This window comes from Sinocyclocheilus anshuiensis, unplaced genomic scaffold (assembly GCF_001515605.1).
Source record: "Sinocyclocheilus anshuiensis isolate Anshui unplaced genomic scaffold, SAMN03320099.WGS_v1.1 scaffold2218, whole genome shotgun sequence".
Taxonomy (NCBI): domain Eukaryota; kingdom Metazoa; phylum Chordata; class Actinopteri; order Cypriniformes; family Cyprinidae; genus Sinocyclocheilus; species Sinocyclocheilus anshuiensis.
The window spans coordinates 504948-521748 of NW_015558568.1; the positions used below are offsets into that span (position 1 = coordinate 504948).

Genomic DNA, 16801 nt, shown 5'->3' on the forward strand with positions numbered 1-16801 from the left:
TCAATCCAGATTGTCAGTCTGTAGTAAAAACATTTATTTTTCTTGGAAAAATGTGTGCACATTGTTATTTTTTTGTATTGATGGACTATTTTTGAAGTCTTTCTGTGTTGGTGCACATCAAATAATTTGAGTATATTAACTGACCTCTTGAGGCATATTTAATTCAACAACATCAAAAAAAACTTTTCTGAATTATAGTTACTGATTATTATTATGAACATACAGTCTTCCTACCTACAAGGCCATGATCAGTCTGAGCCAGGCAAAAAGATCAAGCATCTTTGGCCTCATTATTCTTTGTGTCCTTTTTACGTCTCAAGGTTGCGCTAAAGGGTGTGTAATCACTTTGAAGTACAGGTTAGTTAAGAAAGCTCTAAGCTTCTTCAACAATCATGCAAGCACATTATGGAGATCAATAAATACTGTGCAGATTCATGTTTATTTCATTGAGCAAATCCAAGACATGCAACACACAGAACAGCGATTTCTGCAGTATTCAGGCCTAGGGAGTTGAACTTCTCGAGTGTTTGAATTTTATGGCAGAAAGATTCAGACCATGTCCATCTTTTGAAGAGCAGAGAGGTCTGGGTGGAATTGGAAGCTCTCTGATTTCTCTTGGCTAACAGCTCGGTTTTGAATTTGTGAGTTTTGAAGACTCAGTTGAGAAATCAATCCAGAAATCAAAGTCATTCATGTTCCACTTCTGTCGTGCACGATGTCTTTTGCTTAGAGTGGTGAGGGCCAAGCCAACCAAACCTATTTTCTGATACTGGAGAGCTCTCGCTCCTCGAAAGCTAGCACAATTTTGCACAGCATTTTTCAAAACTACACCCAATCTTTCAATGCCTTCTTTACCAGAACAAGTTGAAGTCTTATTTTTGACTGCAGGCCTGAGGACAACAGATCAGCTGTGTGAAAGTGATGCTTTAGTATGATGCTTTCGTGTTAATGTATATGTGTGTGTATATACAGTGGGTACGGAAAGTATTCAGACCCCTGCCTTGCGAAAGTATTCATACCCCTTTACATTTTGTTATGTTGCTGCCTTATGATAAACTGAAATAAGTACATTGCATAAGTATTTGTACCCTTAACTAAATATTTAGCTGAAGCACCTCAACAGCCTCAAGTCTTTTTTTGTTTAATGCGACAAGCTTTGCTCATCAGCATTTTGCAATTATCTGCCATTCTTCACCTCACCTGTTCACCTCTCAAGCTCTGTCAGGCTATCTCTATATTTTGCTGCACTGAGCATTTCTTACTCTAACGAGTCCCTTTTTTTTTAGAGCATTTCTTACTCTAACGAGTCCCTGCTGCTGAAAAATAGCCCCACAGCACGAGGCTGTTACCAGCACACTTTACTTTTGGGATGGTACTCTGCAGGTGATGAGCGGAGCTGGTTTCCTTCAAACATGATGCTTAGAATTGAGGCTCATCAGACCAGAGAATCTTGTTTCTCAGAGTCTGAGGGTCCTTTAAGTACTTTTTGGATTAGTGGAGTGTTGCAGTGATGTTTGTCCTTCTGTTGATTTCTCCTATCTCAGCATATGATCATGGAGCTCAACTAGAATGACCATCAGCTTCTTGTTCACCACTCTAACCAAAGCCCTTCTCCATCAATTGCTCAGTTTGGCCAGGAGGCCAGCTCTAGAAAGAGTCCTGGTTGTTTCAAACTTCTTCCATTAAGGATAACAGGGACTACATGCTTCTGTGACCCTTCAATGAAGCAGAATTTTTTTCTGAACTCCTCCCCAGATGTGTGGCTTGACACAATCCTGTCTCTGAGCTCTACAGGCAGTTCTTTTGACCTCAGGGCTTGGTTTTTGCCCTGATATGCATTATCAGCTGTTAGACCTTATATTAAGACGTGTGTGCCTTTCCAAATCATACCCATTCAATTGAATTTGCCACAGGTTAACTTCACTTGAAGTGTAGTAATATCTACAAGCAAAATGAATGCTCCTGAGCTAAATTTCAACTGTCCCAGATTATGCAATGGAATCATTTTCTTTTTTTATTTGTAATAAATTTGCAAAGATGTTAAAAACCTGTTTTGTTGCTTGACAATCATGGTGTATGGAGTGTAGATTGTTGTGGAAAAAAACTCATTTAAAGCAGTTTAACATAAGGCAGCAACAAAACAAAATGTGAAAAAATGAAGGGGTATGAATACATTCGCAAGGCACTGTATGTATATGTGTGTGTGTGTGTGTGTGTGTGTGTGTGTGTATATACACCAATCAGTATATTAGAATAATTTCTGAAGGATCGTGTGACATTGAAGACTTGAGTAATGGCTGCTGAAAATTCAGCATTGCATCATAGAAATAAATGTAATTTTAATATATATTTAAATAGAAATCAGTTATTTTAAATTGTAATTATATTTTACAGTTTTTATCAAATAAATACAGCCTTGGTGGGCACTTTTTTTCAAAAACATTAAAAAAAACGTAATTATTACCCATTTATGAGCCATTTTAACAACACACATTTTTGTGGGCCGAGAAGAAACGGTTTGTAACAATTCCATTGCAAGCTACATTAATCTGCCACCTGTTTCTGTACCTGAAGTAGCTGCTCACTTCTCTCATCTCACATTGATGTAAGGCACAGGAATGTTCGAAGAATAACAATAAAGTAATCTTGTTTCCTTCGGCTTTTGACCAATTTCACCATACTGTTGGAGGCTTATGACACGCAATTTCTAAACACCTCTGAAGCGCTGTGTTAAAGTAGTATTTTGACAACAAGACAACAGAGCTGATTGCCTCTTGCACAAAAGGCTCCTCCATTTCTCTCTCTCTCTCTCTCTCTCTGTCTGTCTTTCTCTCTGGAGGTGGTAAGGATGCTAGAGGGCCGTTTTTTAATGAGCTGTAGCATCAGCAGCACTCAGGCATAAATTGCTGACACTGTTTACTGCAGGCGTTTTGCTCCTCTCAGCTGACCCTTTAGCTTCCACAGCCACAGTTAAATAAAGCTGCTTCTGCTCTTCCACAGGTAAGAGATTCAGACAGCATCTAAATCCACCTCATAAAGTCAAAATTAGTTCACTGATCCGATTCGTTGAGGATGAGCTGAAAAGACAATTGGAAATTGAATATATTTCAAAACTGACCATATTTACTTCCATAGTAAATGTCTCGTCTTATTGTGCACAATTCGTAAGCACTCGTTATTCTTAATATAAATGTACTGTACGGTACTATATATATAATATATATATATATATATATATATATATATATAGTAGATTATTATTAAAAAATTTGGGGTAAGTATGATTTTTCCATGTTTTTAAACGGTTTTTTATGCTCACCAAAGCTGTATTTATTTTTTCAATAAACGTTTGTATGTTACTGATCCCAAACTTGTGCAGATTTATGTTTATTTCATATGAATAATAATTAATAGTTAATAAATAAAATAACATTGCTCTTACTGTGCACAATTCACCAGCACTTGATATTGTAGTTATTAATATTATTCTGTATTTTTTTTTTTTTATAATTTTTTTTTTTTTCTGTATAATCCATACTAGATTTGAATTATTTATATTACTATATAAATATACCACAAGAAAGCTGACTGGCTGTGCTCTATGGGAACAAGAAGCCATTTCACTTCTACAAGGCAGACAATTCACACTTCTTGAAATGATACCATGGGAAATCAATTTCATGCAAAGCTCCTAAGATTTCACCTTATATGTTGGAGTATTACTACAAGCTTGAGTCCTTACCAGATAAACAGGGTTTTTTCAGGTAACTTTTACGGTAGGTTTCAAAAGGGCAGTAATACAATAAACCCAATCAATCTTACATGTTGATCTTGTAAACAACTTCCCTGTCATCTTGCTTTCGCTCTCATTCTTGCTTGGTTTCTTTTCTTTGAAAGTGTTCAATGCCCTGCCTGCACGCTGTTTTTCTCTCTCTTTGTTACGCTCAGAATTGACGTGTTCTGGGAGTGATATTTAAATCTGTGTCCAGGAAATGGAACTGCAGGAATCCAATAACAGAATTCATTTGTCTAGATTTGACTTGGGGTGCTTTGCCCACTGCGAGGGGATGCGCCAAACCTCTGAATGTAATGATTGGATTTATTTATCTATTTGTGGCTCTTATTAGAGGTGTCCATGGATCCTAGAGCCCCTGCTGTGGATATTGGTCTGCTTTCATTAAACACAACTGCTGGGTCTCGTAAACATGCCTTGGATGGAGATGCTGAGGTGTATTTATAGTTTTGCATCTCTTTGTCGTATGCAGAAGATGATTTGTCAAAATGTGCATAAAATGCCCTTAGATTCGGCCAGTCAAAAGTCCAGTTACATTAAGGTTATACATTACAAAAGCACTGAATTACTTGCATTTGCTCAAAGTGACTGACCTTTGACACGCATGTAGACTTGTCTTTCAAACGCAGTTGAAGTATAATGTGAACAACCTCACATCTTTAGAAATATCCTTTACATTATAGCTTCTTTAAAACATTCCCATTTAATGGTGTGATTAGTCTGAGTCCAACACAAAAGCTCTGAAGGCAGTGCTGTTCATTAGTTGTGAGTTTCTATACACTATGTGGGAGAGTCTGGGCAACATCTTTGTAAAACGTTCACATATTCAGACAGGATGGCATGAGGAACAGTTCTAAATGCTAGAAGTTATTACAGATGCACAATATTTATATTCCTACTCATCTCTACTCTAAACTTTTAATGAAGTTTGCGAGTTTTCTTAAACTTTGAATGTATTTATTACTTTGTAGCTGGAGGACTGTCTGTGACATTTCATCATTGTGCACTGTCAGTTTCATAAGTATTTGTAGTGCCAGGGCAACTCTGAAGATCACTCAAAAACACTAAGTAGTGTGGGAATCGCAGGCTGTGTTCTTGTTTTGGCTCCCAACCCATCGTTCATTGACGTAATAGCTCATAAAAATGTGGTCATTACTTGCTCTCCATCATTTGTAAACATTTATGGTCTGAAGGTGATTTTTAGCAGAATGTTTACACTGCTCTTTTCAATGCAGTAAAAGTGAATGGGACAGAGGTGGTAGAGCTCTGTCAAAATATCACCATAAAAGCAGTTTAAAAAAAACGAGCTCTCATATCTCTTTTGTACTTGCTCAAACTTGATCAGTCTTCATACGCCAGATTTGAATAAACACAAATGAGGTTTCACAGCTGTGGTTGAGGGAAATAAGTTGTGAATGATGACTCTTGATGCATTTTTGGCCTGTTTCTCATATAAAGCTATCATATGGCTTCAGAAGACTTTTTTTTTTTTAATTTCTGAAACTTCAAAAAATGAAAAATTCTGCCTAATATCTACATTTTGTGTTTAATGGTAGAGAGATTATACAGATCAAGAACACCATGAGTGTAAAACTTTCAAGGATGAGTTCTCAACTAGTGGAATACAACAAGCAAATTGGTTTCCCTTACAAACTATAGTGAGTATATATTGTGAATATGTGAATTCACAAAATATTGTGAAATATTACTGCACTTTAAAATAGTTTTAAAATAGTTTTTTTTATAATATATTCTTAAAATGTAATTTATTCCTGTGATGTCAAAGCTAAATTTTCAGCATCATTACTCCAGTCTTCATGATCCTTCAGAAATCATTCTAATATGCTGATATGGTGCTCAAGAAACATTTCTTATTATCATCATCTTTGAAAACAGCTGTGCTGATTCTTTATAATTCTTTGCTGAATAGAAATTTCAAAAGAACAGCATTTATTTGTAATCGTTTGTAACATTATAATTGTCTTTAGTCACTTTTGATCAATTTAATGCATCCATGTATTAATTTCTTAAAAAAAATTTAAAATAATAAAATTCTGACCCCAAACTACAATCACCAAAATCAATTGTTTTATAACCAAAATCACATTTCATTAAGAACATTTTCCATGAAATACTGTGCTATCCACCTTTATTTTGAAGCTCTATGTGTGACAATAAGTGTCTTGGCTGTGTCTATTTTTATCTCTCCCAAGAAATTTCAGGCTAAACCTCTGAAACAAAGGTGAAAATCAAATGACACATAACTGAGAGCTCCATTAAGTCTCTTGTGCTATAAAGGAGCAGAAATCCTGTGGGTTATGCTATAAACACCCTTCTTCAACATGGGTAGGCGAACAAAAGAAGTACGTTTTAAAGCTAAGCTTTAATGATTTTTTATTCTTTAACAGAACTAAGATCAAGTGTGAGTATTGGTGTTAACTTCAAACAGCAAAATTAGACGGCAGTGTACATAGAGACAAATATGCTTGGCATCTCAGCTGTGTTACAGCACCATCCCGCAGAAATCCTGCCACATCAGTGGAAGGCCAAGCGCTATTTATGAAAGATGCACCTCGCAGAGCTGCACTTTATTGAATTTAAGACAAAAATCGACCAAAGTGGTCTCAGGAGATGCACGAGGCTCCTCAGTTTCTCTGGTGTGTCGACTGTTTTCACATTAAAAGACCAAAAAAGGTGAGGGAAAGCGACTGTTGAAAGGACGAGATGTTTATTTCTCTGAGAATCTTCTGTGAATATATTCTCAGAGAAATACATATTCCCTTTCTACTGATGCTCTTATCTGCTTCCCGGAACGGAAAAAAAATAACTCAGTCTGTCTCACTCTGCAATTTAATGAGAAAGGTAAGACATACTTTTCACCTCCCGTATTGAAGCCCGCTTACCTTCAGGGCACTTTTTCATTTGCACCTCATTCTATTAGACTTCAAGGTGAACAGCAGTCTGTGAACGGCCGTTCCAGAGCACCACTGAGCCTGTCATCTGGCACTGATGCAGTTTGTCGTTGGGAAAGTTATTTTGCCTGCTAAGCTGAGTTTCCGTGAGTGAAAGCAGAGTTTGAGGAGCTTCGGCTGCGAGCCGCGAGCTGATTTATGCTGCAGATGCTGCAGTCTTGTGGATCTCAGCAGTGTCATGTTCAGCTTTCCTAACTGTGAGGCACCTACTCGTACTTCTGTGTGTCACTGCACTTTATTAAGGATTCCAGTGACATAAAGTTGAAATTTATAGATTTATTCTTCAAAGTGGGTTTTGGGAGTTGGACTAGATTTACTAGAGCCATAATAGTAATCCTCAAGTAAAAGTTTTTTTGTAAATCCTCTGGCAGGGGCAGCCAGCTCTGACAAATTGTATTTGATGATTTATAATTGTGACCTCCCTTGTTCATTCTTTCTCTCTCTCCTTTCTGTTTTAGGAAGCTCTGTTGTGTTTATCCAGCAGCCCCATGATCTGGTGGTCGTGGCCGGGCAGCCCGTGACCCTGCCGTGCTCCATTACTGGATACCATGGCATGGTGCTGTGGGTCAAAGACGGTCTGGCTCTGGGGGTCAACCGAGACATGTCAGGTAAGAGCTTTTGCTGCAGTCTGTTTCGTATCCTAACCTGTGGTGAAATATCTCAGCCTCTCATGGCTAATCATGGCTAATTGCTGTTTATCAGTTGCTTGCATATACGATTGACCACATGTGCAAAGTTGGTTGATTACATAATTGCAGTTGATTTATAATTTAATATAATTACATAATTGCAATTTATGTTTACAAAGTATAAGAAAGTACAGTCAATGCTTATCAAGTCTAGATTTAAACAGTTATAAAATATTTTCTCTTCTCACACTTATCATTGTAGTACTTGGCCTTCATATTTTCCAAGAGATGACTCGAATTGCTGTATTTAGAACTTGATATGAAACAATGTCTGTAAAGGAGTAAGATAGAAAACTTTGTTTTAATAATTCATTTGCACTACCATTCAAAAGTTTGGGGTCTCTACAATTTTATTTTTTTTTGAAAGAAGTCTCTTTTATTCTTACCAAGCCTGCATCAGGGTTATTATAGTTAACTAAAACTATAACCATAAAAAAAAAAAAAAAAAACTCAGCAAATTGACTAAAAACAAAATAAAAAAATAAAAAAACTACAGTAATTCAAAATATTAATAAAAACTATAATAGTGTCTCAGTGATACTAAAATAATATTGGCCTGCATTTATGTGATCAAAAATACAGTGAAAGGGGGTAGAATTGTGAAATATTATTACATTTTGAAATAACAGTTTCTAAATTTAGTATACTTTAAAATGTAATTTATTCCCGTGATGTTAAAGCTGAATTTTCAGCATCATTAGTCCAGTTTGATCAATTTAATGCATCTTTGCTGAATCAAAGTAATAATTTATTTTATTCTTACTAATTTAGTCATATAAACATATTTTTTTCATTTGTTCTGCATGCACTTTAGCAACCGTTCTTTTGACTCTCTTTAAAAAAAAAAAAAACATCTCATTAGGTTTGACACACCAGATCAGCGCCTATATCCATCTTAGATGTTTGACTTCCTGTAACGATTAGTAGAGTAGTAGTTTGCCACTCTTAACCTTGGGTCATGCATGTTTATGGCCAGCGTTGCACATTACAACCTGGTTGCCGCCATGCTAGTCAGAGGTTGTTTTTTTTTTCACACATTTGGATTGTTTTGGCTTCCCATATAAAAACACAAAATAATGAGATGATAATCATGGGGAGAAAAATAATTGAATAAAATCTGATATGCCACGGTATGCTGTGATACTGGTTATACTCGCTATCAGTAACCTGATGTTTCTTTTCAAATTATTAGAATTACTCAGAGATGGAAGAATTTACCTTTTATTTGACTGGAACAACTATGAGGTTGGAAAGGAAGCACAAAAGTCAGTGGGTTACACAACACTCATCTTAAGTAGGGATGGGTACCGAGAACCGGTATTTTTTTGGACCGGTACGTAATTGGGTCAATACCGGAATACCGATAAGCTTCAGAACAAACGATACTGTTATCGATACTTGCGTTGTTTTATCTCTTTATACTTAAATGTTAACGACGAATTAGAAGCTGTTGCTTGTCATTTCCCTTCACTGAATAATGTGGCCGACGTTTGCTCGACGTGCGTGTGATGTCCATGTACATGTGCGGTGTGTTTGCGTGCAATCAGTTATGGCGGCAAGAGTGAAACGTTTGAAAGGGTGGGCTCACGTTACAAAACTAGGCGACACCAGTGTCAGATGCAATATATGCAGTAGTGTAATAGTGAACAAAGGAGGCAACACTAGTAATATAATGAAACATTTACTAACAAAATACAACAAACCTATATGAATTTCTTTCTTTTGCTGAACAAAGATAAAGATATTTTGAAAAATGACGGTAACCAAACAATTGCTGGTCCCCACTGACTTTAATAGTAGGAAAAAAAATATGAAAGTCACTGGAGACCAGCAACTGTTTAATTTCCCACATTCTTCAATATAACTTTTTATGTTCAACAGAAGAAAGAAACTCATTCAGGTTTAAAACAACTTGAGAGTGAGTAAATGATGACACAATTTTCATTTTTGGGTGAACTATTCCTTTAATGTTAATAAAATAAAACACAAAGAGAAAAATAACTCGCTGCTCTTGATTGAATAACTTTAATACAGTTGCTAAAGTTCAGCAGTAATAAAATAACTTTTTCAAATTTTCAACAACTTTTCGCTTCATATCTTTTTGCACCAAATAGTATCGATAAGTACCGGTTTTGATAAACAGTATCGGTATCAGTATCGGTATTGATAAAACGTAAACGATGCCCATCCCTAATCTTAAGTGTGTAAAATATTAATACAGTGAACTCAGTGAACACCATGAAAGTACCTAAATTTGTACATGCTAAATTTTATATTTAAAAATTAGCTTATGACCAAGTTAATTTCCACCATGATTTTTAATATTAACATTCATATGTAAAAGGCTTGTTTGCTTTGTTCTGCTTTGCAGTGTAAGTTACAGTCAGACTGAAACCAAAGTCAAGACACTGGCTGCTCACAACATCCGTGCGTCTCTGCCAGATCTGTTTGTGTCATTACGGAGATGTTAAATGCCTTAGACATTTCTTTGTCTCGTCTTTTCTCCAGTTAGACACTATAATACAAGGACAACAGCCCATTCTGTCAGCTTGTGAATGTTTCCCCTGACATTTGCTTACCTCGCAGCCTTGCAGCTTTTTTCCACCACTAACTTTTCCTGATTGTTGTGAAGGTTTTTCTGTTTGTTTCAGAAAGTGCCTATTAAAAGTACTGTCAGACTGAGCAAAGCAAAGCAACAATCGAGAATTAATTGCATTTCTTTCATTAATTAAGGCAAACACTTCATCATCCACAGAACCCCAGAGAGACGCGCTGCAAGTGCATCTGTTTTACATTCACATGACAAGGTTTACAAATTAATTTCTGTGAACGGATTGAAATGTTCTCAGAAAACTTCTCACTTATGCAAGGACAACCTTTAGGTTTAGGTTTAGGTTTGCAAAATCAGTACAGATTATTTTGTAAATCACAAACAAATCAGATATGATTACCGGACTCGCTTTCTTCACTACACCACATTTACTGATTGTTTTATTTGCAATGGACTGTCAGATTATAAGACAAAATGCAAAACAAACTTTGGTCTCATTCAAATTCATTGCACATTCATCCCTTAAGCTTCAATTTGTTGAATGTCGCTTCCAAATTTGCTTCAGCTTGCTTGAAGTTGAACTTATTAGCTCTTTGAAATATTTGTGTAGCGAAGCACAATTCAATAATTTATTCTCATATCTAACTCAAAGTACAGCGATCAGAACCTATTTAGCTACCGTTACACATAATTGCTGGATCAAGAAGTCATTATCGCTAACAATAGTTGCTGATTGCATTCACATATGCACTTCAAGAAACCAGCAATTAATATCTGAAGATTGAGCCTTTAGCTGAGGCCTCATTTAGTTTTCTCGTGATGTGTGATTTTAAACTTTATACTTTACCAAGAAAGGATTTTCATTTTGGGCAGCGGTTTCTCCAGAAGTTACACATTTTTAGCCGTGGCCCCAGGCAGCGTTTAGTCATGGACGGCACTCTTTAATTGAACCTCTCAGGGCTTGAATTTCCTTTCCACTGCGTCTTTCTTTCTCTGAGCATTTATAAGTGTCCAGGGAGTCTTGGATATCATTGTACCACAGTATAATCAAGTACGGAGCTGTGATATGTAACCGACAATGGCAATCGGACAAAGTCTCACTTCAAAAAGGAAGTGAAAACGTCGCTCGCTAAAGAGTAAAATGAACTAGAGTGCTGATGTAAACGGATATCAGTATGTTCAGAGCAGCTCTAAGCCTATTGATAGTTTCAAACCTGAACAATTTGTGTATTTTTACAAGGCATTATCGGGTTTTCGTAAAAACCATCTTATGTTTTATCACCTGCAGTTTCACACTGATGAAATGACACATCCTGCGATCAGTATGACATAGATATCTATATCGTTTCAGGGCGAGCGTCCTCAAAGCTTGAGAAGTTACAGATTTTGTGTCTGCGAGACTGAAGCTAACATAACGCTTGATTAGGATGCCCGTCTGTGTATCTCTCCCCCTTCAGCTTTCACGTTCGTTCGCTCCGAGCTTTGATCTGCCTCCTTTCAGCCAGTTTCAAGCGGGCATCCATCCATTGGAGTGTCAGTGAAATGCCCACAGTGTGATAAATCCATGTCCCAGCTCTCTATCGCAGCTGCTATTGATCCAACATGAAGCCGAATCTATTTCATGGGATTCATTACCTTTAATAGGGTCATTTCACATTGTTTCTTCTAATTGACAGCCATTGTCTGAAGCCGTCCAGTCAAGCATATTGGGGAATTCATCAGAGCTTTATTGAGGCGCCTGTATGCCTCAATAATCCCTAATGAATACAGCTCTTAAATAAAAGGCAAAAGAAGATCCAGTGGCAGGAAACCTGAAGGCAGTAATGACACTATCGATTCCTAATACAGGCTTATTACCAGATAGCACAGGGCAGCTAAACAGTCTTTAATATAAAGGATCACCAGGTTTTCAGAGACATGCCATGATAACTGTTTACATGATCGTGTTCAGATTTAAACGTGCTCCGGGCTGCGATCTGTTTTCTAATATGAGCAGATTAGCTAAAAATGAGACATCTGTCTTGAGTAGAGCATCATGTAGCAATTTTGTTGTTTCAATTTTTTTCAAGCTACAAAGGCTCTGTTCATCATTTATTGAAGATACCATATTTTACACTTTTATAATGATTGATTTTACCTTGAAGGCCACATTTTTTATTCTTTTTATTTCAGCAATTTTATATACATTTACTTTTCATAGACACTATCGATTCCTAATACGGTTTATTACCAGATAGCACAGGGCAGCTAAACAGTCTTTAATATAAAGGATCATCAGGTTTTCAGAGACATGCCATGATAACTGTTTACATGATCGTGTTCAGATTTAAACGTGCTCCGGGCTGCGATCTGTTTTCTAATATGAGCAGATTAGCTAAAAATGAGACATCTGTCTTGAGTAGAGCATCATGTAGCAATTTTGTTGTTCCAATTTTTTTTTCAAGCTACAAAGGCTCCATTCATCATTTATTGAAGATGCCATATTCTACACTTTTGTAGTGACTGATTTTTCCTTGAAGGACACAATTATTTTTATTTTTTTTTTGCATTTTGCAAAAAAAAAATCATAATTGCCATTCAAACGTTTGGGGTCAGTGCATTTTTTAATGGTTTTGAATGGCAATTATGCTTACAAACTTACAATTTAAAATCACTTTTAAAAAAATGTTCTATTTTAGTATATTTTAAAATATAATTGATTCCTGTGATAGCAAAGCTGAATTTACAACAGGCGTCAGTGTCACATGATTCTTCAGAAATGATGAGGTTGGAAGGGAAGCACAAAAGTCAGTGGGTTACACAACACAAATCTTAAGTGTGTAAAATATTAATACAGTGAACCCAGTGAACACCATGAAAGTACCAAAATGTGTACATACTAAATTTTATATTTAAAAATTAGCTTATGACCAAGTTCATTTCCACCATGATTATTAATATTGACATTCATATGTAAAAGGCTTGTTTGCTTTGCTCTGCTTTGCAGTGTAAGTTAGTCAAGTCAAGTCAAGTCAAGTCTGCTTTATTGTCTATTCTTCCACATGTACAGCACATACACACAGAGAATTGAAATTGCGTTACTCTCAGAGTCAGTCAGACAGTCAGACTGAAACCAAAGTCAAGACATTGGCTGCTCAAAACATCCGCGCGTTTCTGCCAAATCTGTTTGTGTCATTACGGAGACGTTGAATGCCTTAGACATTTCTTTGTCTCGTCTTTTCTCCAGTTAGACACTATAATACAAGGACAACAGCCCATTCTGTCAGTTTGTGAATGCTTCCCCAGACATTTTCTTACCTAGCAGCCTTGCAGCTTTTTTCCACCACTGAATTTACAACAGTCTTCAGTGTCACGTGACCCTTCAGAAATCATTCTAATATGCTGATTTGCAGCTCAAGAAACATTTTTTATTATCATCAATGTTGAAAACAGTTGTGCTACTTAATATTTTTTTGTTGTTGTTGTGGAAACTGTAATAGATTTTTTCAGGATTTTTTGATGAATAGAAAGTTTAAAAGAACATAATTTATTTGGAATATAAATTCTTGATCATTTTTGATCTATTCAAAGCATCCTTGATTAATAACAGTGTTAATTAAAAAAATAAAAAAATACAAATCTTACTGTCCCCAAACTTTTGAATGGTAGTGTATGTGAGTATATCTACAACCCTACTCTCTAGATATCAATGATTAAAAAATAATATAAAATGATGATGATATTTTAGCATCCATACTCTGGTAAGGAGTGTGGATCCTTGGACAGAGTCATTTTTGCTAAATCTATAAACATTCAGTATATGCTCTTACTTTTAATCTAATACTTTCTTTAAATTAATGCTTAACTAGTAATCAGTCTTTTCAAATATGCATAAAGCATATTTATGAAATGGTATTGTGTAGCAGTTTGATCTGTGATCACTTTGTCAGAAGTCAAGATGCATGTTTATGTTTTGAGGTTTAATTCCAGTTATACCACAGAGAGTATTTTTTGTTTTTCTTTTCATAACTACAGTAAATGTGACTGGAAATAATTCAAGGCCAACTCTGAATAGGCCTTGTCCTTTATTATGCAGTGAAATATTGGCCTTTTTGTATGTTTCTAATATTTTACCCATTCATGACACTTCCATAGAATTTAACAATACTACAGCACAAAGAGAAAAACACAACAATACCCGCAACAACAAAGATAGCAATTAAACTGGATATTTTAATAACAAATATGCTCGGGGTAACTTTAGGGCTTGAGGGCAGAAATTTTACTGCTTGGAAAGCAGAAGCTCTTTTTATGTTAATATGCTTTTTATGTTTAATTTTAAATGTTGTGTTTCAGGTTATCCACGCTATGATGTGATTGGGGACCACAGCAAAGGCGAATATCACCTACTGATTCAGAGGACCGAACTGACCGACGATGGCAGCTTTGAGTGTCAAGCCATCCAGGCTGCGACCAGATCTCGACCTGCTCGGCTCACTGTTTTGGGTCAGTGTCACCTACCAGGACCTACCATAAAAAGAGACAGACGAACAATAGATAGAATGACAGAGAGACAGAACAATAGACAGACCGACAGACAGATAGATAGATAGATAGATAGATAGATAGATAGATAGATAGATAGATAGACAGACAGACCGACAGACAGATAGATAGATAGATAGATAGATAGATGATAGATAGATAGATAGATAGATAGATAGATAGATAGATGTTCATTATGTTACATTACAAGCAAGTTCTGTGGTTCACTTTTTGCTTCTCTTTCTAATTGAAGTATTTTTTGCACGAGTGCGGATAGATAGATTGATGGATGAACCGATGGACAGTCAGACAAATCAGTACATACTTTAACTGGAATAGCACTAGAGCAGAGAAAGAGTAAAAGAAAGCAAGGCCCTGAGAATGAGAAAGCATGAAAAAGCACCGCCTCTGCAATACTGTGAATGTAGACAAGAACAAAGTCAATCTCTGAGTCAGATAAATGTGTGATATTCTGAAATCAGGGCTAATCAGCTTTAATAAGACACATTAGATATGTTTGCAATCGATAGAGGCCCTGACACAAATGCATTGCGTCAGCTTAGCTCCCAGGCAGCCCAACTCTGCCTGATTATCATTATCGTTTTTTTTTATTTCCTTTGTTAAAACTATGATATATTCCAGAGGAATAAGTTCATTACGCTGGCCTCGGAGTAACAGCATTTTAAACCAGTAATCTGAGTCTAGACGCTTAAAGACGAGTGAAGATACTGGCGATTCTAGGTCCATTAAAATGATTAATTATAGATGAGAGGCCGCTCATTTGTTTTTATTTTTTGCTGGTCCAGTGGCAGCAGAGACAAATCATCGTGCACCCCAGGGCAGAGCCATTAGCCTGACATGTAATCCCACACAAACTGGCTTACTTCTGAAAAGTTGCATACAAAACCGCAAGCGGCTCCTGAGTGAGGTAATGAACCTCATGTAGGGACTCAGTCACTGTCAATCCCCTGTCACTTCCCTCCCGGGGGGGACGACGGCGCGTGACCACAATCAGATGCGGTGTTTGGTTTGTTCGCTCTCTTTCTCTATCTCTCTCCTGACAGCAAAGATCTAGAGTGGTCTTTGTAACCTGATTGGATGCCTGGCCTGTGAAGACTCTAACCTGTCTTTGTCGCTTACTGAGAAAAATGTCTGTGGAGGCTTTTTCCCGACCTTGACTTTGAAGCCCGGTGTTTGGGTGTGAGTTCAGGACTCTGCTGCGATGCATTAATATGCCTAGGTCTCAAATCGCACTACGCCGTGTGTATCGGCCACTAAATGTCCCCACTCCGGTCCCCCGCGGAGCCCTCATGCAAATTCAGAGTGAGTTCACGATTTCTTTTATTCTCTTTCAAGTGGTACGGCTTCGCAATAAGGCTCTCGAACAATCAGTCCGGCTTCGGATGTGCGCTTCTGTAATTACACGAGTGCGAACTCGGCAGCAGGAGGGCGGCTGACCTGCCGGAGTGACATTTGAACTTTGAACATCCGTAGGAGAGTTGTGGGGTAACCCAGTTTGTTTTGTGGTGGCCAGGCTGCTGAATAAGACATGAGATGGGGTTGGTACACATTGCTGAAGAAGGACCCCAGAGGCTAATTAGATCCAAGGAATTCCCCTAAAGCTAAGGCGAGGAGCTGCAGAGAGAGCGCGAACCGTGGCGCAGCAACTCAGTGAACCGTGGGGAGAAACCCAAGCCACTTCCAAAGGTCACCATTGTTTAAAAAGAGCTACTGCAGTGTTTCTGTAAGAGGCTTTCTTTCCTTCTTCACATGGTTTGATGCGAATGACAACAAGGCTATGTGGAACAAAAGTACAGTTTGTTCAATGTGTCAAACTGTCTTAAAGTCAACATTGACCCCTTCACTTTTTCTAGTCTTATTAGAAACAATTTGTTGGTTATTTCAAGGAGAAAAGTTTGAAAAGGACTTGCTCTCTCTCTGAATTGACTTTTCGCTCTTGTGTTTCAACACCTTCAGTCTGGTATGTAGTGCAAATTTGTCATGTTCAACCCTACATTATTTCTTGTTAACATGAATATGAATGGTCATGTTGGCTTTCGCGTCTGATTTTCACAACAATTTTTTGTTCACTAAATATTTAGCAAAAAGTCATAATTAAAGGCATTTAATATGCCTTACTCATGGAACACAACCAGAAGAAATTTGTGTGTAAAAAGTAAAATTATATATATATGTGTGTGTGTGTGTGCATATGTTTATATATATATATACAGTATATATATATATATATATATGTATATATATATATGTG

The 16801-nt window shown here is 36.9% G+C and overlaps 1 protein-coding gene across 1 annotated transcript in view; it reads left to right on the top strand.

Annotated features, from left to right (window-relative positions):
• LOC107679509 (kin of IRRE-like protein 3) overlaps positions 1-16801 on the top strand; it is a 126110-nt gene that overhangs the window by 51967 nt on the left and 57342 nt on the right. Inside the window, exons 2-3 of the mRNA XM_016475076.1 lie at positions 7224-7373; positions 14341-14490. Coding sequence (XP_016330562.1) covers positions 7224-7373; positions 14341-14490 — 300 coding nt within the window. The remainder of the gene's footprint in view (positions 1-7223; positions 7374-14340; positions 14491-16801) is intronic.